The 23,074-nt window shown below is 40.2% G+C and overlaps 1 protein-coding gene across 2 annotated transcripts; it reads right to left on the bottom strand.

The window, feature by feature from the left end:
* Positions 1-2,702: 2,702 nt before the first annotated feature.
* On the bottom strand, positions 2,703-18,057 carry ZNF131 (zinc finger protein 131). 2 transcript variants are annotated; one of them, XM_032214446.1, is made up of 7 exons: positions 17,919-18,057; positions 15,365-15,503; positions 14,324-14,425; positions 10,783-10,927; positions 7,687-8,375; positions 6,409-6,539; positions 2,703-4,488 (listed from the first exon to the last, which is right to left on the bottom strand). In XM_032214446.1, the coding sequence occupies exons 2-7, from the start codon at positions 15,486-15,488 to the stop codon at positions 3,835-3,837; spliced, it is 1,845 nt and encodes a 614-aa protein (XP_032070337.1). In that variant the 5' UTR covers positions 15,489-15,503; positions 17,919-18,057; the 3' UTR covers positions 2,703-3,834. The 2 variants fall into 2 exon arrangements, with proteins under 2 accessions (XP_032070337.1, XP_032070336.1); XM_032214445.1 differs by lacking the exon at positions 17,919-18,057 and adding an exon at positions 17,417-17,805.
* Between the last annotated feature and the right edge of the window lie 5,017 nt (positions 18,058-23,074).

The raw sequence follows: 23,074 nt of genomic DNA on the forward strand, positions 1-23,074 counted from the left end.
TTCTTGGAGTTCTAGTGGACAACCATTTAAATATGAGCTAGCAATGTGCAGCAGCTGCCAAAAAAGCCAACACAGTTCTAGGCTACATAAACAGGGATAGATTCAAGATCACATGAAGTGTTAATACCACTTTATAATGCCTTGGTAAGCCACACTTGGAATACTGCATTCAGTTTTGGTCGCCACGATGTAGAAAAGGTGTGGAGACTAGAAATAGTGCAGAAAAGAGCAACAAAGATGATTAGGGGACTGGAGACTAAAACATATGAAGAACGGTTGAAGGAACTGGGTATGTTTAGTTTAATGAAAAGAAGGACTAGGGGAGACATGATAGCAGTGTTCCAATATCTCAGGGGTTGCCCCAAAGAAGAGGGAGTCAAACTATTTTCCAAGGCACCTGAGTGTAGAACAAGAAGCAATGGGTGGAAACTAATCAAGGAGAGAAGCAACTTAGAACTGAGGAGAAATTTCCTGACAGAACAATTAATCAGTGGAACAGCTTGCCTCCAGAAGTTGTGAGTGCCCCAACACTGGAAGTCTTTAAGAAGATGTTGGATAGCCATTTGTCTGAAATGGTATAGGGTTTCCTGCCTAGGCAGGGGGTTGGACTAGAAGACCTCCAAGGTCCCTTCCAACTCTGCTATTGTTTTATTGTAAGTAAAGTAAAGTAATCAAAAGCATAAGAGGAGCTGTCCTGTATCGTGAGCAGGGCAGGGGTGCCTAGTCTGGCTGCTCCCACCAAAGCTGATTCTTAACATTCTGCAAAAAACCATTGGCAGAGATGCAGTGTAAGTGGTCACTCTTGTCCTACAACCACAATTTCTGGTTCCTGCTGCTAAGCAAAGCGGTTGTTAAGTAAGTTCCACCTGATTTTATGTCCTTTTTGCCACATTGAAGTGAATCACTGCCGTTAAGTGAATCATGTGGTTTTAAAGCAAATGCAGGTTCCCCCATTCGTATTGTCAGAAGTTTTGGCTTGGAAACTTGTAGTGATGACGTGACCTCAAGATGCTAACTGTGGTTTATTCAACAAACCTTCATTAACAGGAGGCGTAGCTTTGTATGAATGGGAATCAATTTACATGAAATAGTTCTTTTGTGCCTCTTCTGTTCTCCGCAGTCCTGACTCATCACCATTTAATTTTGTAACTTGCCCACTCCTGTGAGAATAACCTAGTATGATGGATAGATTTTTTATTCTGTCTTTTTATAAAGCTGTATACTTGATCAACCCAAGGTAGCTTACTTAATACTCATACCTCCTAATTGTTGCCCTATCCACAACAACTTTGTAAGGTGGCTTGAGCCAAGAATGGGAACATTTTTTTTATCCTTATGAACCTCTTTCAGATTTGTCTTATTCAAGTTTGTCTTTTATTTTTTCCAAGAAAATGTGGTCACTGTACTGATGTTTCCATGTCAGAAACACCAGTGCTTCTGTAGTAAAAGGATTTGCTGGTGACTGCACCGTAGCCTTGGACCCTTCTTTTGAATAGAATAACAGTTGGAAGGGACCTTGGAGGTCTTCTAGTCCAACCCCCTGCTTAGGCAGGAAACCCTATACCATTTCAGACAAATTGTTATCCAATCTCTTATTAAAAACATAGTGTTGGAGCATTTACAACTTCTGGAGGCAAGTTGTTCCATTGGTTAATTGTTCAGGAAATTTCTCCTTAGTTCTAAGTTGCTTCTCTCCTTTATTGGTTTCCACCCATTGCTTCTTGTCCTACCCTCGGGGGCTTTGGAGAAGAGTTTCACTCCCTCTTCTTTGTGGCAGCCCAATATAGATAGATAGTGCCCAATATTCAAGCCTGTCAAGATCCTTCTGTATCTTAAGGCTATCTTCTGGAGTGTTGGCTATTCCTGCTAGCTTGGTGTCATCTGCAAATTTGATGAGTTTCCCATCTATCGCCTCCTCCAAATCATTGATGAATATGTTGAAGAGTACTGGGCCTATAACAGAGCCCTGGGGTACCCCACTGCATTACCTCCCCCCCCCCCATGTAGATGCAGTTCCATTGAGCTCTGCATTGAGTTCCATTTCCCTGTGAAGTTGCCCACCAAAGTGGTACTCATCTACTTGCAGTCACCTGCTTTTGAACCGCTGGGTCAGCGGGAGCTAGTGTGTGTGATGGGAACTCACTCTGCCCCACAGCAGCAATGGATCTCGAAAGTGAAGCTGCTGATTGCCAATCCAGCGTTCTAACCAGGTGAGCCATCCTGCTCCCAGAGGCCACTGTACTGGTGCTATATATTTTTCTAAAGCAGGGAATGTCTTCCAAATATTGAATTTCAAAGTGCCATCAAATCTAAGGACTATGGAAGTTACAAGTCTTGATTTGCCTGGTAACTTTGGGTCTCTCATCAATTTTTAACATACAAGCCTTAGACAAAGATGGAAGGCATCACTTCAGATAACAAAAAGTCTTTGGTTGGCACTAATAAATTGAAGACAGACGTAATGTCCATATGGTTGTTGAAGAACCAGGACCGCAGTTTCTTCGAGAGAAGAACCCAGGTAACCTCAAAATGTATTGATTCTACTTTCTACAATTCTCAGGGCTGGTCTGAGTGAAATGTATCTAACTGAAGGCTGGTCAGCTTCAAAAAAAAAAGTACCTGTGGAATTTACAGTGATGAAAAATTCACCCCTCCCCCCTCAAAACTATATCCATCCCCAAAGAAAATAGTACTGCATTGACTGAAAGCTTATGATAGGTACTGTTTTATTGTCCAATAATACTGATTAAAATATTTACACTCCTACGTCTGTAAATCCACAGTTAAAACACTCATACTTATGGCTTTGGATTTTTTTTCAAACCTTTTAAGCACAAGATCTTTCAATCATGGGTCATAAAGTTTAAATAATAAAACAGTAGCCGGATGCATTGCGTAGACACATTTACTTCGTATTTTTAATGTTTTTCCTTTAAATATAAAATGTACCTTTTTTTCCTAAAAAATAAAAATCTGGTGATAAGATGCCAGTGCAACCTATTAGCCAACTCCTATCTTGTTACAGATGCAGCTGCATTTTCCCAATATAATTGGCCCTTTCAACTGCCAGTGTTCAATCCATTTTCTCCCATCCAAGTTTATTTTAATGCAGAAAAAAACCCTGATAGCGAACAATTGAAAGCAAGATTACAAAGCACTATACAGTACTATGTACACTGCCTTTTCTATTAGCTTTGTAAGAATTGTAAAAGCTTTGTGGAAGTTTAATTACTTTATTGTGTGAAGGCACAAAGGTTTTTTTTTTTTTTTGTATTCACAAAACCTAAGCACACTCTACCTCCATCCCAATAATCTTCTAGACCTTGAAAATAGTGCTTAAAGTTAGGAACATCAGCAAATAATGCAACTACTGCAAAATATTAAATGGGAAAGAAGGAAAAATATCTTTTTTCTTAAAGCAGATTACCCAAATTTATAGATAATCCATACTAACATTGCCATTTTAACACTAAACTCATATTCTAAAAGGAAAATAGAACTTGCTTCAGAAATTTCTCACAATGACAAAACAGTATAATCTAGCAAAACTCTACAATTAAACTTCACACAAAGCTGTTCATCTCCAGAATAGCCTTTGCTCCGTGGTATTTTAAGAAAACACACACACACACAAAAGGGTTTTTTCCTTCCTAGAAATAAAGAAGGGGAGTTCAATCAAATATTCTAACTTTGGTCCACCTGTCTACTTCCCTAAGGGCACCGATGTAAGAGAGCTGTCCCATGGGTAGGGCAAAAGTCAAACAAGTAATTTAACAAAAATAATTTGGTATTAACTTTTCCTCCCAAAATCACATATAATGCAGTCAAAATTGTTTAGCTCTCCGCCTTTTCCTCTTGCGTTGCCATTATTGGCTGAGTTTTTAAATCAGATTCTTCATGATCTATTCCATGTGCTTCCACCTCGTCCACCTGAACAGATGTGCTTGCTGTCAATTCTTGATCCATGGGCACTGAGTCTCCCTGTTCTAGATCATGTTCCTCCATAAGCTGAGCCTGAACTTCTTCCATTTGTAACTGGTTCACATGTTCCACATCCAGCTCTTCCATGTGTACTTCAGTACCTTGTTCAGTCTGAATGTGTTCAACCTCTAAGTAGCTTATTTCAACCTGCTCTTGTAGCTCTGCTATTTGTTCATGTTTTTCTTGATTATTCTGTATCAAATCTGGATGTACCTGTTCCACAGTCACTTGGGCTGGATCCACCTGGACCTGAATTACAGGCAAGACGTGAAGTTGTTCCACCTGCTCTATAATTGTCATGGACGCCACTGGATCACTGTCCACTGGAAGAATATCCTCAGATACTAGTCGCTCTGAAATGTTGTGCATATCTTGCAGATGCCTCCGGAGTTCACTGCCTTGCATGAACCAAACATCGCATAAGGTACAGTGGTTGGGTTTGTCACCTGTGTGTATTACCAAATGGTCCTTGAACTGATCCCAGCTGTTAAACACACTGTTGCAGACCTGAAAGACCAAAGGCAGAGTGATTTTAGGAAAGCTATTTAAACATTTAACATACAGCTGATGATTTTGGATATTAAAATTCAGTTGATCCAAGAATAAAACAAGTTGATTTAGAACTGGACCACCTCCTGACACATGTCAATCCATTTCAGGTTTTAAGGATTTTTTGCTGAACCCCTGAACTGCAAGGTCTAGAGGAGATTAAATAGAGTGGAACGACCCTGCAAATAGGCTAATCTGGCATCCATTTGTCCATCCTTCCTTCCTTCCTTCCTTCCTTCCTTCCTTCCTTCCCTTCCCTTCCCTTCCCTTCCCTTCCTCCCTCCCTCAAACAAGGCAATACTTTTTATTTAATGTGCTAAGTCATTATGTCTCTTGGCTCTGTGGATCCTCCCATTAAAAAAACAGAATCATGGTTTAAATATACACAAAGAGATCCTGTCTCGTGGTTCATTGTCCACAGAGAATATTGTTATCCTGATATGACCACAGGCAATGAATTTTTGTTCCCAGCAAGTGGCAGCCTCAACCAGTCTAAGAAGCTAAGCAGCAGTGGGTCCTGCTAGATGGGAGATTTCCAGTAAATGTGATTTAGACTGGAAAATCATCCCAGAAGAAGGCAATGGCAAACTACTCCCATAGTATAATGTGAGCTGCCAGGAATCCACTGAATTAGATGTAATAAAATATAAGCAATGTAACAAAAAAGCAAACCAAAAGATATGCTGGGGGTGGGGTGGGGGAGGACATGACATCACCAAAAATCAAACATGTCTGAAGGAGACATAATAAATCTTCTGTTTACTGTAGGGGTATCAAACTGCATCAGGGTTGTGTTTGATCCCAGGGGACTGGGAGTGAGCATGGTTGGGGTGGGTGTGGCCAGCTCGATGTCACTTGTCGAGGCTGTGTTTTTGGCTGCAATGGCCTCCTGCAGCCCTCTGCCAGCAAATGGGCTCTGTTTTTGGCTGAGACAACCTCCTAAAGCTCTCTGCCAGCAAAAACAGAGGTTGGGGGGGGGGCACTGCCCGGGCTCCATTTTTGCTGGCAGAAGGCTGCAAGAGACTGTCATAGCCAAAAACGGAGCTCAAGAAGGCCATGTAGGGGCACTGCAGGCTGGTCCTTCGCTGTTTCCAGGGTGGCCCCACGGGCCAGATCTAAGCACCCCGGCCCGCAGGCCTTGCGTTTGACACTCCTGGTTTGCTGAATACAGAGTAACAGCAAGGAAGTTGAAGAAAAAAATCTGTAGGTTTGCTATAAAAGAGTGGATGAAACAAAAACTAAGCAGTTTTCTTCCTTGTATACAGGGTCAGGGAGTTTTAAGCCTTGCAAAATATTTAAATATCCATTTTATTCTTTCAAAATCCCCAACTCCCCATGAAAAAAAAAGAGGCGCTGTCTTTTCTAGTTTTAAAGCACAGCTCAGGCCACCTAACGGTCAGCACATTCCTGAAGGCCAAAAGGTTGTATTGCTCTAGAGTTGAGGGCAAAGTAGTATTTTTTTTAAAAAAAATCTTCCACCTCTTGGAAGAAATCAATATCTTGGAAGAAGAGCAGCATCAAGGAGATACCCAATAGCCATTCAGGTAGTTCCTCAGCTTTGATCAGTTTCCTAATAGATGCTTAGGCAGGTATGAAAAGAATATTGTTATCCCTCATCTATCTTCAGTTAGAACTGAAGAAACTTCTGGGATGAGAAACAAAACATTTTCAAAGACAAAAAAACCCCAAAGAAAATCCAGGTTGCCTTTCGGAAAAAGCATCTTTGGGACTCTCATCTATCTATTCTTTATGTTTTCCTGGTACAAAAATAGTTTAAAAATAAGATATTAAGTTAAGGAGAGGATCATGTTGTTCCTCCTTAATTTTGCTACTATGCCATTAAGAAATTCAAACCCAATTATTTTCTTTGTTACGAACCTGGCATTCATAAAGCTTCTTCCGTCCCTTTTTAGCACCTGCACCAGACTGGCATGCTGTCAAGTGACATTTGAGGGTGCTGTTTCGAGCAAAACGTTCGTGGCAATTTGGACATTCAAATGGTTTTTCACCTATCAAGGTAAATAGAAACAAAAATTCATTTAAAGACCACCATACAGGATCAGTCATCTATTGCATTCCATCTGTAAGATTAGCACTGTAGATTGCTGCATTGAAAATTAAGACACTATTTACAACTATAAATTCATTCCAGAAATTGAAAAATTTCCTAAGGTAATATTAAGCTATAATGGGCAAATCACTGACATAAGATATGAAAAGATAAAACATTTCTGTTAAGATAATGCCTCAGTTGTGACCACACTGATTAAAGTTGTTGGGAGTTCAAATCAAGGAGAGTTACAAGTATAATACAAAATATCAAATGAAGAACTACATTTCCATTCAATACACTTCATAAATTTGTACATTAATGAAACCATATGAGAACACATATCAAATTAATGTGAAATTTACTTTCATTGTTAATATGGCTGAAACAGTAGTTCCTCAAAGATGTACCAGAAAACCTTACTTCATTTTACACTACTCCTTTAAGTAAAGCCAAAACAAGCAGCTCTCTTAGGATAAAAGACTATTTTGCTTATCTAGTTATTACATTCAATCTAATTATTCAGATTTCTTCAAGCTCAAGAAAAAAAAAAAGAACCCAGCAATTTCCATCTGATTTGTTCAAGTCTTCAACCATGGGACTCTTTCTGGAACTTATATCATAATTCAATGCTCCATGGAGTTTTGTTTCCAGTCAGTATGTATCAACTCACAGAAAAACATAGATTATGCTTACCCAATTTGTTAAATCACTCCAGGAGTAACAAATGTCCTGGCTTGTCTACATCAGTAAACACCACCACTCTGCCACTTCATATAGGAAAATAAACGATAGATAACCAAGACCAAAAGCAAATGTTTTCCTGTTTCTCTTGCAAACCTTGGAATTGAAATCTCACTGTCTGTAGCTTATTCTTGCCTTATGCCTGGAAGAAGTGGCTACAATGGGTGCACAATGGTAGGAAAAGATGTGCTTGGTTCAAAGTTATCTACATTCACATCCTCACACTTCTGAAGCACTTTTTTGCCATTGAATCTAAAGCACTGCACAGCCTTAAGGTATATCGTATTGAAGTAAGAGTTTAGCATCTCTGGGCAGAATTATGGAAAGAGATGTAGCCAGTATACAACTAAAATTGCAGGTACCTGTGTGTTTCCGAAGATGTTCTTTAAAATGTCCAAAGTGATCAAACTGCTTATCACAGTATTGGCAAACGTGTATTTTTTTGCCAGGTCTTTGTTTTTTGTTTGCTCCACCTTCATCAAGGTGGTAACAAGTAAGGTGCTGCTTCAACGCACTCTCACGCAAGTATCTTTTGTTGCATAGGTCACACTTGTAGCTTTCGGTGGAATGTGTTTTCATATGCTCCTTAAAGTGGTAAAGGAATTTAAATGTGCGATTGCACTTTTCACAATGGAAAAGATTGTTGACATGCGACAGCTGAAGTTCCATGATCTCAATGCCTTCCACATGTTTGCCCATTGGATCAGATAAGTTGTTACATTCCTCCTGAATTTCATTTTTCCTTTCTCCATGGCGGAACTTGCTCGTGATATCTGCCAGAAGAGCCAAAGCAGAGTCATCTGAAGTACCTGTAGTCTGTATGTACTTTATTGGCTGTTCACCAGAAGCCACTTCCTCAAGAGACTCAATGTTATTTTCCTCCACATCCAGAGCTCCTTCGGTAATCTCCACCTCAATTTCAACTGGTTCAGATTCTGCACAAGGCAGTGTTTCAGTAATAACATTAGAGGTCTCTGCTATCTTCCTCTTTTTGGCTTTATTTTTATCTTGAACTTGATTTGATTCAAGCGATGATGTGTTTTCCTTGTTCCTAGAGAAGATCATGAAGGACATAGTAAGGCATGAAAAACGAAAAGAGTCAAAGTAAGTTGGCTATTGATATAGGGCTGAACAAGAAACAGGATTAAAGTTAAGTGCTGCAACACTGCTAAAGAACCAATGCTTTGCTATACCTAGACTTGATAGCAGGCATGTATTCTCCTTAAAGGGAAGGATTGGGGAAATGAAAATTGCTCATAAGCAATTCCTGATACTTAAACAAGATTAAATCATAAGGGAAAAGGATGTCCACAATATTGTCCATTGCAATATATGCAACTTCTACCAACATATCAATGCTATGTAAGTTTATTCAGGTTTCAGTCCTATGATGATTGATTTGTCAAATGCTAGTTTGTAAGGGAAAGAGATTTCAAAGCTTTTCTGAACATTGGTACCATGTTAGGAACAGACTCCCAGAATTTTGGGGTAAAGTTTCTGATCAGAATGTTCCTTCATTTGCACATTTGTGATGCGGTAGCCAATCAGAATCACAAATACTCATGTTGAATAGCACTTTAATACCTTTAACAAGAAGACTGTGTAATAATATTGCTATATCAGATTTAAAATATCCTGCATTTTATTAGTTAAGAAGGTTCTTTCTTCTTCTATTGGCTTTGTCTCCCATTTTCCACTTTTCTAGAATTCCAGCACTAATGGTTGAGCATTCCATGTTGTTTAAGCATAAGCTTTCTCTACTTATTTTCCAAAGTCTGGTGTTTTGGAGATAAGGCTTGTACTTCTTTCCCAGTTAACGTGTAGTAATATTCCCGGATGTCCCATTAGTATCTACCAGCCTTGAGTGGGCAGTTACAGAAACTTTGTGGTTGTCTATAATAGTGCTTCCCAACCTGGAGAACTTAACATGTACAAAACATGTTACAAAAAAACCCAGCCAGCTTGCTGACTGCAGAATTCTGGGAGTTGAGGTCCATGCAACTTAAGTGGCCATGGTTAAGAAGCATTGGTTTAGACATTCCTTTACAGTTGAGTAATACAAGTTACTTTTCCACTAGCCATGGTTTGTGATGACCCAAGTACTTGGGAATTTCTCCACCCAGTCCTTGCTCAATTCTCTCCCACAATTCCCATGCTAGTAAGCTGACACTCCTTGTTCTCTCTTCATAAATTGATAAAATTTTATGTGGCTATATTCCCTGGTTAAGTCTTATCAGGGAAGAGGATATAGGGCAAGGCAGGACTCCTCCCAATAGTTGGTATCCACTTACAATGCCACATAGCCTTAGCTGGCACTGGTAGAAATACTATATTAAACGCTGGTGGTGTTCACCAGCATAATGTTAACACAATCTCTATATTTCAATCTTTTATTTTTATCACTTTTACAACCGTATCAGCCTGGCAAATTCTTCCAGAATCAGCTAGTCTATCTATCTGCTGATTCCTATCAACTGTTATTTCTAATCTCTCATTCTTTCTATTGTACCTAAGTGCATCTGTCTTTGTCTCAGTCATGATTTTATGCTTATTTTCCATGGCGACTTCTCCATACAGAAAATGGTCTCCCTTTTTTCAACATTATCCACCGACTACACTTTTTTCTGTAAGCTCCTTAAATCCCTAGCTCTCTTCTTAACTTATTTCGTCCTGATTATGCTTTCCTCCCATCCAACTGGGTTGCCAGGGGTGCAAGCTCGAATTCAGATTCGATTCCCAGAATAACATACCCCAGCTATTTCTTTATAAAGCCTGGTCCTCTATGATCAAATACGTTCTGCCCAGTTCATTTAGACTGCAAGCTCTTTGAAGGGAGACCATAACTCTTCTGCATTCTGCAAAACATTAAATAGTAGTGCTTGGCTTTCAACAACATTTTATTCTACAAACATTAAAACTGTACAGAGAGGGTAATTCACTAACAGACGTGGAATCCTCTTGCCATCCAGATATTGTTAGGCTTCAGTTGTCCTCAGTCCAAGACACCGTGGCTAACTATCAGAGACTATGGGAGATGAAGGCCAGCAATATCACAATGATAACCCCTAGTTCCTCATCTCAGCTTATTGCATTAGGACAGTAGATTTTATCATCTATTGTTTGTTTCAACTTACATATGTTCAGCATCATAAAGTCTACTTTACTGTGCAGCCTAAATGCCTTCAAGCAAATCAAGAATCATGCTTGGCCCAACTATATGTTATGGTTTTTCCAGGATGCACATATTTTAGATTGGGAACATGTGCTTAAAAAGAATATACAGGAAAATGAATAAACCTCACAGTTTCTCCTGGGAGTAAGAATTGAGTGTGTTTCTCTATCAAATTGCCTTTTCAGCTGCAAACACTGCAAGGTGTATATATAAAATCTCCCAGCAGCACTGTCATATTTCAGAGACATGTCAAAAGTGAATGAAAATGTAATTTGACCACACTCACCTGATTTCAAGTGCTTTAATGGCTTCTAACATCTGAAGATACTCAGCTGCTTTCCAGACATCATTTGCTTCCTCTTCTCCTTGGACCATTAGTTTTGCAGTATATGTAAACTCAATTAAATGACGAAAGGCCATGTTACTTACACCTGATTGTGGACAAAAGACAAAATATAGAACTCGCTCATACATTTTTCACAGATTTGTGGCTGTAAAATATAATATTTGTTGCACAAGGGTTGCTTTTCAGGAACATAATATCTAGCACTTTTCTACAACAAATGGTCATTTCCTATATTTCAAAATTAAAAGCTATAACATCTCCAAAAATGAAAAAAATAATTATAGATGTGCACTATGAGAACAGAATGAGAACAGTTATTTTCATACATATCTAAAGCAAAGATGAGCTGACTGTTCAGTATTTTGGGCCTATTTTTATACCAATATTCAGTATATAAGTTGTCTGGGAGCCAATGTCCTATCATGATTAAAGTGCTAGGGAGCAGAGAGAAAAAGATCTGAGTTTCTTTAAGGCACGGAAGCCAACTGGGTGACCTTGGGCCAGTTACTCTTTCTCAGCCTCATAAAAATTCAAAGCAACTCATCAACTTCCACTGGATTTTTGTAATTGATTATGATCCATAAACTTCACTCTTCAGTACATTGTTTAGGTTGATAAAAATAAATAAAAGTTGGTTTGGTTTAATGGTTAAGGCCCTGGACTAGGAACAGGGAGTTCTAATCTCGACTTGAGCAAGGAAGCCAGATAAGTGACTTTGGACTAGCCACTCTCAACAAAGGGAAGAAGGCAAGGGCAAAGCCTCTAGACATCCCAAAATGATGCCTAGAAAATTGCATGTCTATGTAATTATCAGATGTTGAAACTGATTTGAAGATGACATCACCATGTAATTAATTTGTAGACTCAATATTTTAAAATCTATTAAGAATTCTTAGGCAGAAACTAATATTCCAGCCTAAGTTTATTAAAATTAATTTTGATAAAATTGTGATTATGTAGTCTTGCTGAAGTATATAGAATATTTTTTGCTGGATCAAGTATTTACATGGCATCTGTCAGTATTCCAACTTTTAATAGGTATCGATGAACTAGAAACTGGTTACTGTTTCATCATTGAAGAGAGCCGAGGTGGTGCAGTAGTTAAATGCAGCACTGCAGGCTACTTCAGCTGATTGCAGTTCTGCAGTTCGGCTGTTCAAATCTCACCGGCTCAGGGTTGACTCAGCCTTCCATCCTTCTGAGGTGGGTAAAAGGAGGACCCGGATTGTTGTTGGGGGCAATATGCTGACTCTGTAAACTGCTTAGAGAGGGCTGAAAGCCCTATGAAGCGGTATATAAGTCTAACTGCTATTGCTATTGCTATTGCACCAGGACCTTCTCTCTTTCTCCTGAACTACAAATCGGGTTTTTCAAAAAAATATCTAGTGATCTAATGGTCCGTAGTGGAATGAAAACAGAAATCCAAGCTTTGCAAGACAATAAATAAAGATAACTTCACACATTCAAAGATTTGAAAAGGGCAATTTAGTCTCACTCTAGAATGCATGTTTAATGAAGAACAATTTGAAGATTAAAAAAAAAAATCACAACAGTCAACTATCCAGCAGCTCCCTAAACACCTTAATTGAAAATAGTTTATTACTTCTTTAATTGTGAAAGTGTTCTTACTGTTAAAAAAAACCCCTTGCCCTAGCAATCAATTGGAATCTGTCTCCTTGTGATTTAAATCCATTATTCCATGTCCAGAATTTTGGGATAAAGAAAAATAAACATTGGCTTTCTTCTGTGGGACACTCCTTCCAGTTATTTGAAAGGCATTCTCTCTCCTTCAGCTTCTATATTCAAGAACAAATAGGGCAAACTTATTCAGTTTGACTTCATAGGACAAGGTCTCTGATTATCTTCACTGCTTTTATGAATCTATCCCAGTTTGTCCAAAATCTTGGCCTGGAGTGGCTGCTGCTGGTTAGCAGAGGGTGCGTGAGGATGCACAAGTAACAGTTGTAGGGAGTAGTAGCAGGGAGACATGGTACAAACATGGCAGGGCTTGGTGTGACAACTGCTAGGTTGGAAAAGGAAGGCCTGGTTCAAGCACAAAGAAGCTCAAGAAGGTGCATGTGTACCAGGAAGGCATGGTGCAAGCATGATAGGGCTTGTGGCTGTTGGAGGGCGAGAGAGGTGCACAAATGGCCAGGGAGGTACAATGTGAGGGCAGCAAGGCTCAGGAATGATGTGTGTGTGTGTGTGTGTGTGTGTGTGTGTGTCTCGAAGGGGAGGAGGATGTGTTGCAAGCCTGGTGAGGGGGAGGCTTGGAATAGCTCCTGCCAGTTGAGGGGTGGGTGTGAATAGCCGAGGATGCTCAGAACAACCACATCATGGTTCAGGAAAGGTATGAGGATGTCCATTGACTGGCTTGTATGAAGCCAACAGGTAAGACTAAACCACAGTCACACAGTGGTGTTGGAGTAGCTGGGACTTAAGAGGACCGGTCATAACCACCACTCCTTCAGCACCATTGTGACTTCAAACAGTTGTTAAACAAATGTCGTTAACTGATAATTGCCCGATAATTTTTATTTTGCAGCCAAAAGAGCCAAATAGTATATAGATATAAACTAAAACTTGGCGTTAGATAAAAAAGCTTAACAAATAAACTGATAAATCTTACACAAAACATTTAAAACTCAAACTATTAATGTGTTACTAAAGAATTGACTTCTAGGATAATTACTAAATTTGGAGAAAAGAGAATGATCTTTTTTTCCAAATTAAAAACATTCTCCAAGCAGAAGGCATGTTTCACTTGACTGGGACAGAAGTATAACCCGGCAAATACTAGTTCATCAGCCAGAATACTCCTTTGGACCACAAACTGATTTTATCTAGAAAACAGATTTGAAACACTGGAAATAGTTTATAATAATCAATGAGGGTCTCACAGAATATATAAAACAGCATTACAATAGAAATAGTTTAACAATGTTCAATTAGTGTCGACCAAGCAAGTTTTTTTTTAATGCAGCCAATGAAGATACAAAAAAAAAAAAGAAAAAAGAAAAAAAAGAATAAGGCATCAGAAAATGTAACACCATCAAAATTAGACTGAATTACAAGTCCTTCTATTCTCTTTCAATATCTTCTGGCCTTTAGCGTACTCCAAGTTTGTTGACAACCCAATGCAACAACTGCATTTATCACTATTCTCACTCTTGTACTTCCAAAATGGAGAATATTGGTTTTGGAGCAACATGTAACAAAAGTAGGGGCAGGGTGGGGGGGCGCAAAAGGTCTTAACAGTCTGGTTGACTTCCAAGATTGATTAAACCTTACTACACAATTCAGTAGTAAGAACTAGTGTAAAGAAAAGTTGCCTGGAGTTAAATCACAGTCAGTTTTTTTTTCTTTTGTAATCCTGCTATGATATTATGTCTACCAGAGTAGATGGCTTCCAAAGCATTCCATGAGCCCTTTTATATTATATCCCCTAGTATTTCTGTACATGACTGAACCAGTAAATTACCTTCAATTTCTACTAGAGGCTCCTGAGTGAAGTCTTGGAAGAATTTGTAGAAAAACTGACTGCAAGCAGCGAGAACAGCTTTATGAGCTTTAAAATGATGACCTGGAAATGAAAAACAACATCACCATACTATATGAAACCCCATTTTGGATATTACTGGAAGTAAGAAAAAATATGTAATATCAAATTTATGTTAATTGTCTATTGTTGACCAGTCATAGTTCCCCAAAAAACCTGTCCAACAAGACTCTCTTCCTTACACTTACAAGTACTTAACAAGTTTTGCTGTTGTTTCAACTTTATAAAAGAAAGATAGTGCAAATAAAAGCTTTCAGATGACCTGCTGAGAAATTTTAAGTTCTAACACTCCTAAAGATATTTGTAATTTGTTTTAAGGAACTAATAGTCTGTAGCGTAACACAATTTGTCTCTTACAAATATGTGAGCTCCAATTCTATGTATATTGATTTTGGTGTCCCAAGCTCCAGAGTTATATATATTTCCTAGATACGTATATAATAATTAATTTTAAAACTTTAACCTTTAGGTTAAATGACCCAGGCTCCACCCACTTCATGTAACAGAGCAATCTTATAGCAATTTTGAGAGCAGTTTGATGTAAGATTTGGAACAGAACTGCCAATTTTAAAAGCCTGCTGGCTTCATCTGAGCAGGTGGTGAGAGAGCTCCCTGTTCTACTGCTTGCAGTATGAAGAAATACACTATGCAGGTTTTAGCACAGTTAAGAGGAAGAAGAAAAACTAACAAGACTGGCAAGGAAATCATGGTAAGAAAAAGGGTTGCTACCCTCCAAGGAGAATTTTAGAAGTATCTCTCTCTCTCTTTTCTCCCCCTCCCCCACTCCCTCTACCTTTCACCAAATCCAACAGTTCTTCATCCAGCTTTACAGGTGGCAGAGAATTACTCCTTAAATAATTTCAATTTTAATTTATAACCAGATACTTCAGATTAACGTTTCTGTGGAGTAGACCTGGACTGAAGCGTGTCTAATTTGATTTTGTTTGCATCATCATAACATACCATCCACAATCAAAGTGATGTCTGTAAATTGATCCTGTTCCCGCTGTTCATTTAATCTGTCCAAAATTACTTTATAATGTTCTGGAAATTCCTGAATACAATCCATCGTCTCTTCAGCTTCCATGGCTAATAAATTTGTCTAGGAAAAAGATCAGGAAAAAGTGGACATGGATTTTTGCCAAGATGAAAATTTCAAATAGGAAACACAATTGCTTAATAATAGTAAAAATAGAAGGCATTATACCAAATATCTTGGTAAATAAGTTTCCATCTTCTGAAGCCATTTTTTTTTTAAAAATCTTCCAGTTCAAAAATTCAACTCAGAAGCAGATGGAAACAACATGAGTCCTGTAACATGGATATATATATCCATATTTTATATTTTTGGATATATATATATCCAAAATCAGCCATTTTGAAATCCAGCTGAGCACGTTTTTTGAATATTGAGCCTAGAGAAGACAGTCTTTCAAATATAATGACTAAATGTAAGCTATTCTTAAATTTTGGATTTAAAAAGCAAAAAAAAGAAGAAGATGAAAATGCTTTAATGAAATAAAAATCATTGTGAAGGAAATACTTTGGGGTGGTGATAGCTTAGGCATCTGAAACACACTTCTTACAGCCTCTCCATTTCAGCTATTCTGAAATGTAGCAGAAGGGGTTGACATCTCCTGTCTTTAACTACAACTAATTAGAGAAGATTAAAGCAAATCCATCTATTGATTAAATACATGTACTCTATTTAATATATTCTTATGTTGCTTTCAACAGGAACAAGAAAGCAAAGGAAAAGAAAGAAGGGCCAAATTGGCCATTTATGAGCATGGCTCAGAAAAAAGCTCAATAAATATTGGAAAGCAAATTGTATAGATGAAGACTAATAAAAAATAAAGTTAATCCCATTGCTGCATCTCCTGAAGTGATGGTGCAAAAATGGTTGCTCCGTGGCCATGAATGAAACTGCATGTTTTTATTTACAACATTTATATCACTATCTTTCTTTAAAAAGTGCTCAGGTAATTTCCCATCCACTGATCAGACCGAGGCTATTAACGCGAAGGGTGAGTAATTGGTTGCTCTGAAATTACATGTGATATTCAAGGCCCTTTTTTGCAGCTCTCAAAGCTATAGTTGAATGCCATTAGCACACTTTCGGTACAGATGAAAATGACACTAAAAAAAATGCACCATGGCATAAATAAACCACTTCAAACTCTTCTTCACCCTATGTGTTTGTGTCTCTCCACCTCAAATACCAACATATTTTTATTTATGCATGTACTTCAATTTTAATTTCAAAATTTAGAAGTCCCCTGATCTTCTGACAACTGTGTGGCTTACAAGGCAAAAACAGCAGAAATACAAATAAAAGCCTGACCAACTGGAAAACAATGTACCAGCCATTTCAGCACACACAACCCCCCTCAAAAGGGGGGGGGCTCTTTCAAAAGCCAGGCAGAATCAAATCTTCAAGGCCTTATAGACCACCAAGAGGATGAAAGCCACATGGATTTCAGGGGCAAATCTCCTTTCAGAGGTGAAGCACTGCACAAGAAAATGCACTTTCTGGGTCCCACAAGATGACTTTTGTGTCATCTTGATGGGACTTGGAGCACATCCATTCTGTTGCATTGCACTGGATGGGCAAAAACAACTGGCAGACAGTTCTTCAGGTAGCCAGGCTCCATGTCAAAAGATGGTCCACCATTGCTATGTCTTAGCAGCACCTAAATATTGCAATTAAAGGGAAGGAGCATACAATATCCCCACCCCACCCCCATGTACAGTCCTAAGGCTGTCAGTTGCAGTGGCAGAAGGGAGCCATGAGCAAGACCTTCAGGCTTTCGCTCTTTCCTGTATTCTAGGGGTCTTGCCTCCAGCTCTGGTAACCCCTCTCTTCGTGCCCATAATAAAGCCTTGTTGTGGCCACTCTAACGGGCGTGGAGATTTGCTCGTTTTGGGATGACAGAGGAAGAGGACTTGGCTGTTGACTTCCCCTCGTGCGGATCACACAGAGACCCCAGGGGCTGGCTGGCCCCAGACACACACCTGGCCGTAACTACAGCACTGCACGTACGTTAACCGGCAGTTCCCGGCGCCAGCCATCGTGCTTATGCCAGCTGGGGTTGGCACAATCCTCGGGCCGGCGGGGAAGGCTACCTTTGGGGACCCACACTGCGGATGACCCTATTGGGGCTGCCTGTCAATCATCTCCACAACTACCAATCGGACCCCGGAACGGAAGAGAACGGAGCCAATGAGCGCTCAGAGCGGGCTAAACGGAAGGCCTAACCGCTGGGGGGCGCCGAGGAATGAAAGGGTCTCTTAAAGAGAATAAAGGGCGGCGCGGGAGAGGCTAAAGCGGACCGGGGCGAAGGAAAGAGGCCACAGGAGCCGGCGCATGGACCAGCGCAACTCCTGCGGTGGCTCCGTCTCCAGAGCCGTTATTACGTCATCAAATCGCGCATTAAATCGATCCCTTTTCGACGCCCGCCTCGTCCGGAGGGAGCGCCGACCCCGACAAAGTCGGACCGTTCGGCATAACACTCACCGGGAAAAATCTCTTGCCCCGCCAAGCCGCATCGGCCGCCGCTTTTCCTTCCTGCCCGCCTATCTCGGCGAAAAGCGGGGAAAGCGCCGGCCAATAGCGCTACTCGCATTCCCGTCCTGCATTGCGCACCGGAAATGGCGAATTCAGTGACCTCCTTTACCTGTCAGGGCGCTCTCGGGAAACTGGTGGGGCCAAGTGCATGCTGGGAGAGATTGACTTGGTCTCTCAGCTGTGTAATGCATTCTGGGAGGGGCTGAGTTTTGCTTAGGTTCGGGTTATAGGCAGACGTCAATTTTTGCTTTGTAAAGAAAGCCAGGATGTCATACTTGGCAGCCTACATAGTCATTTATGAACATATATTAATGCTAATGCATACATAGCATTGTTCAATCTCGGTGTACACAAATAGGTAGTGAAATAAGTTTGTTTGGATACCATGAAATATCAGGAAAGAAAACTGAAAATGGGTTTACATTCTGCATATAAAATAGACCTCTCAATAGCAGCACCTGTCTTAGTATGTTAAATAACTACTATCACTTAAAATTCAAATTGTTAAATGATATTAGCCCATGAAAAGGAGACCACTAGGAAGTATCTGGATTATAGGTTAAAAACTGGAAAGAAATTTTAAAAATGGCAGAAAGTGACATTGTTTCTCCCCAAAAAAGATAGTGCACTCTTCTGAATCATCAGAACACAATATCATTTAGCATGTATGAAATTATATTAAACTGTTGTCTAATAAGAGAGCTCTTCTTTGTGAACATATTCAACACGTGTTTTAAAATTAAATTTTGTGATAATTGTTGCTCCTTTAAAAGAAAAGATTTTTTCTAAACATCCTTCAAACTAGCCTGAGATACTGATCTAGTGACAAATATCTGAGACAGCTTTTATTAATTATTAGTTAGAAAACCTCCCCAAAGAATGGCTAGTTAAGAACTACCAAGTAGCACCAGCAAATGAATTAGACTCTTTTTCTTCTTGCATATTTTGAAGAGGGGAGCAGACTGTAAGAGAGAGAGAAGAACAATTCGGGATGACTGAAGAAAGAGATATCTGGATCCTCCATAAAACGTCAACAACAAAGCAGGCAAAGATTTAGGCAGTAATTGAAAGGAGTCAGTATACTTTTGATAGCTAGCACCACCAAGATCTAACATGGTATTTATCATAGTTAATCCTGGGTTAGGAGAACAAATGAAGAAGAGAGAAAAAAACAGGAAGAAAGCACCCTTGAGTTCTAGTCAGTTATTCCATACAACTATTGAAGAAATTGATGGTATAAATCACATTGCTTCCTTAGTATGCTCTTAACCCACATCTAAAATAAACCATACTGGGCTGCTCTCCATAGAGCCCCATGTAACACTGCAAGGGTGATCACTGGCAGTCTCCATTGGCTAAAATTCAAATGTCGCAACTGTAGGAACACCAGTCTCCCATGCCCTACTCCACCTTGCTATAAGAATGTGTATTGTGATAGGGCTTGTCAATCATCCCCCCCCCCAAAAAAAAGGATTGTCCATTTATTGACCTTATAACCCAGTGATGGCGAACCTATGACACGCGTGTCAGTGCTGACACGCGTAGCCATTTGGGGTGACACGCACAGGATTTCATGCGATTCATCCTCGGCTCCTGCACGGCCGCCGAGGATGAAAGAATCTGTGCTGGAGGAACGGGGGGGCGGGACGTGTGATCTCCCCCGCCCACACTCACTTACTGTATCGCCGCCGCCCCTTTCTGAGCGCAGGGGCTGCTGGTAAGGCGTGCGTGCCATGCGCACACACGTCATCAGCGCGGCGAGGGAGGACCCGCAGGAGAGGAGCGTGGGAACAGTGCGCGCCTCTCTCCAGTCAGGCGGGCACAGAGAGTCTACTCCTGGGACTGTCAGTTACGACCGCACCACACTTATCTCAGTTCAGGGAAGGGCTGTGGAGTCTGCTGCTTCCAGCTCCACGTCCTCATCAACATGCCGCTCCGGCCCGCCCCCGCTATGAATATTCATATTCTTCGCCCTCGCGTCCCTAGGAATATTCATAGCAGGGGCGGGCTGGAGCGGCATGTTGATGAGGACGTGGAGCTGGAAGCAGCCGACTCCACAGCCCTGGTTCACGGCACCCCAAACAAGTTCAATAATATCAAAAGCAACATACGAAATCGACTGATGAACAAAGAAGTTACTAAGCAGGTATGTTAAATAATTTGTTTTTGGTTTATTAAATACAATTATATATTGCAATTATACATTTTTGTAGTTTAAACTATAAATTGCGCAAAATTATGTTTTTGTCGAAGTGACACACAACGCGAGTTATGCTCGATTTTTTGCCAATTTTTGACACACCATGCCAAAAAGGTTGCCCATCACTGTTATGACCACTAGATGGCAGGAAAGTGTTCATCTCTGCAATGCAGTTGACTGGATTTTTGCAGCCCAGTCTCAAATGCATCAATGTCTTTTAGGCTGTGCCAGTAGTCAAGAAAGGTATGCAACACATGTACATTTTCCAAAATATTTTTTGATCTGTTAACTGATTGATCTATCAATTATTGGTGATGGTAAAGAGAACTTTGTCTCTTTTGGCTACCATCTGGTGACTACTCAGATTCATATTGGATAGTGTTGAAGAACCAACATTTCAGAAATGTTATTAATTATTGTGTAAAATCTCAGGATATACAAAAATGGGTAGGAAAGGGAAGGAAAATGGCTATATATTGAGGCCATACCAGACTATGGAAATTCCAGAGCAGAGACTTTTCAATCACACATCCAATGACATGGGTTGAATGGAAATGCAGAGAAGAGCAACTAAAATGATTACAGGCCTGGAGTCTAAAAATATATGAAGAATGGTTGCAGGAACTGGGTATGTCTAGTCTAGAGAAAAGAAGGACTGGGTGACATGATAGCAGTATTCCAATATTTGAGGGACTGCTACAAAGAAGGGCGGGTCGACTTATTTTCCAAACTACTAGAAGGCAAGAAAAGAAACAATGGATGGAAACTAATCAAGCGCTCTACATGGGGCTGCCCCTGAAGAGTGTCTGAAGACTACAGCTGGTCCAGAATTCAGCCGCGCGAGTGATAATGGGTGTACCGAGGTACACTCATGTTACACCTATCCTCCGCGAGCTGCACTGGCTTCCTATCGGTCTCCGGACTCGCTTCAAGGTGCTAGTCGTTACTTTTAAAGCCCTACATGGTATCGCACCTGGCTACCTGAGAGACCGCCTCCTGCCATTTACCTCCCAACAACCAATAAGATCACACAGGTTGGGCCTCCTCCGAGTGCCGTCGACCAGACAATGCCGGTTGGCAGCTCCCCGAGGAAGGGCCTTCTCTGTAGCTGCACCGGCCTTGTGGAATGAGCTTCCTGCTAAGATCCGGACCCTCACCACCCTCCCGGCCTTCCGTAAAGCGACTAAGACCTGGCTGTTCCGGCAGGCCTGGGGGTGTTGAATATTCCATCCCCATTTGTTGAAATAGATGCTGTGTTGATTTTAATTTTGTAATTTTAAATGTTTTAAATGTTTTTATTTGCTGTTTTTATTTGCTGTGAGCCGCCCAGAGTCCCTAGGGAGTGGGCAGCATACAAATACCATTAAAATTTAAAGTTTAAAGGAGAGATGCAACCTGGTAGTAAGGAGAAACTTCATTCCATTGAGAACAATTAATCAGTGGAATAGCTTGCCTTCCGAAGTTGTGGGTGCTTCATCACTGGAGGTTTTTAAGAGATTGGACGGCCACTTGTCTGAAATGGTACAGGGTCTCCTGCTTGGACTACAAGACCTCCAAGGCCCCTTCCAGCTTTTATTTTGATAAAAGAATTAAAGGGTTAAGCCGGGGTCAGGTTTTCAACTTCAGGATTTGGAACCATTCAAGAGATGTAAAAAAATGAAAATGGTTCCAGTCTCTTTCACAGCCAAATACTACTATAGAACAAGCTCCAGGCCCAGGAACTGGACTGAATGGGAAAGTTACTGCCCAGCCAAGGGGTAGCTAGTTCTCAGGCCTCCTCTTTTTTTCATGTACTGGGGAATGTCTGGATGGCATGTCTTCTGCTTTCCCAGGAAATACATTATTTTAATCTGGAACATCTAAAACTGGTTCCAGCCTATCTCGGTAATGTCTGCCTACAAGTTGTAGGGGCCCTTGTGAGGATATTTTCTCAATAAATACTACAGTAAATGAGGCGTCTTCACATCACAATAAGCTTGCTGTGTGGATGACCCTTAAGTATAAGAGGTCAGTGAATTTCTTTCCTAATGTGTATCTCCTTGTGTGTTGATTTATCCAGCCCCATTCTAAGCTATATGAATGTTGTGGAATTTTAATGTCTGTTCCTTTTAATTTTTGTATGTTCCCCCTTCCTGCTTTATCTGTAAGCCGCCCTGAGTCTCTTGAGAGTGGGCGGCATACAAATCCTAATAAACCGTAAACCGTGTGTTCAATTCTCCATGAAATATGGTGCACTGAAACAGGGAATTCCATGCTTTTATGTCAGTTCTCATAATGATTCTTTAGAAATATGGCAGAGTAAAGTTAATGTAACACCTACTAAACCCCATAGTTCTGTTTAATTATGAACTATCACACATATTAATTAAATAGTCCTCAAATGTAATCAAAAGATACTCCAAAGTTTCTATTGGAAATAATTCCTGACGTTGCCCAGAATGTAGACGATTTATACAACAAATACTGTTATTATAATACAGATTGTCCCAAGGACATGAAATCTTTCCTCCACATGGTAAATACAACTCTGACAAACTCCAACCTGCTTTATCCAACCCAATTAACACTTGCTTTTCTGAGAACTTGCCTAGGAACTTGAAACTCCATTAATTCTTGGCTCATGAGCTGGTCTAGGTAAGTGTTTACATGAATTCCACCCACCCTCCTCTAAGTAGATTTTCACACAAACCAGTTCCAGCCTGGTGGAATTGCTATCATATTTTGGGAGTAATAAGAGATGGTGATTTAAGAAATCACTACAGCTCCAGCAATGGCTGCATAGCACTTGAGTGAGTGAATTCAGAGTTCATCAGGGGCGTTGTCCCTTCATCTTTCCTTTGGGAAGACTCCAGTTGCTAAGTCTGAGAAGGCTGACCTCAGTTTTGCCAAGGTGGCATCTACAAAG

This window comes from Thamnophis elegans, chromosome 3 (genome assembly GCF_009769535.1).
Source record: "Thamnophis elegans isolate rThaEle1 chromosome 3, rThaEle1.pri, whole genome shotgun sequence".
Taxonomy (NCBI): domain Eukaryota; kingdom Metazoa; phylum Chordata; class Lepidosauria; order Squamata; family Colubridae; genus Thamnophis; species Thamnophis elegans.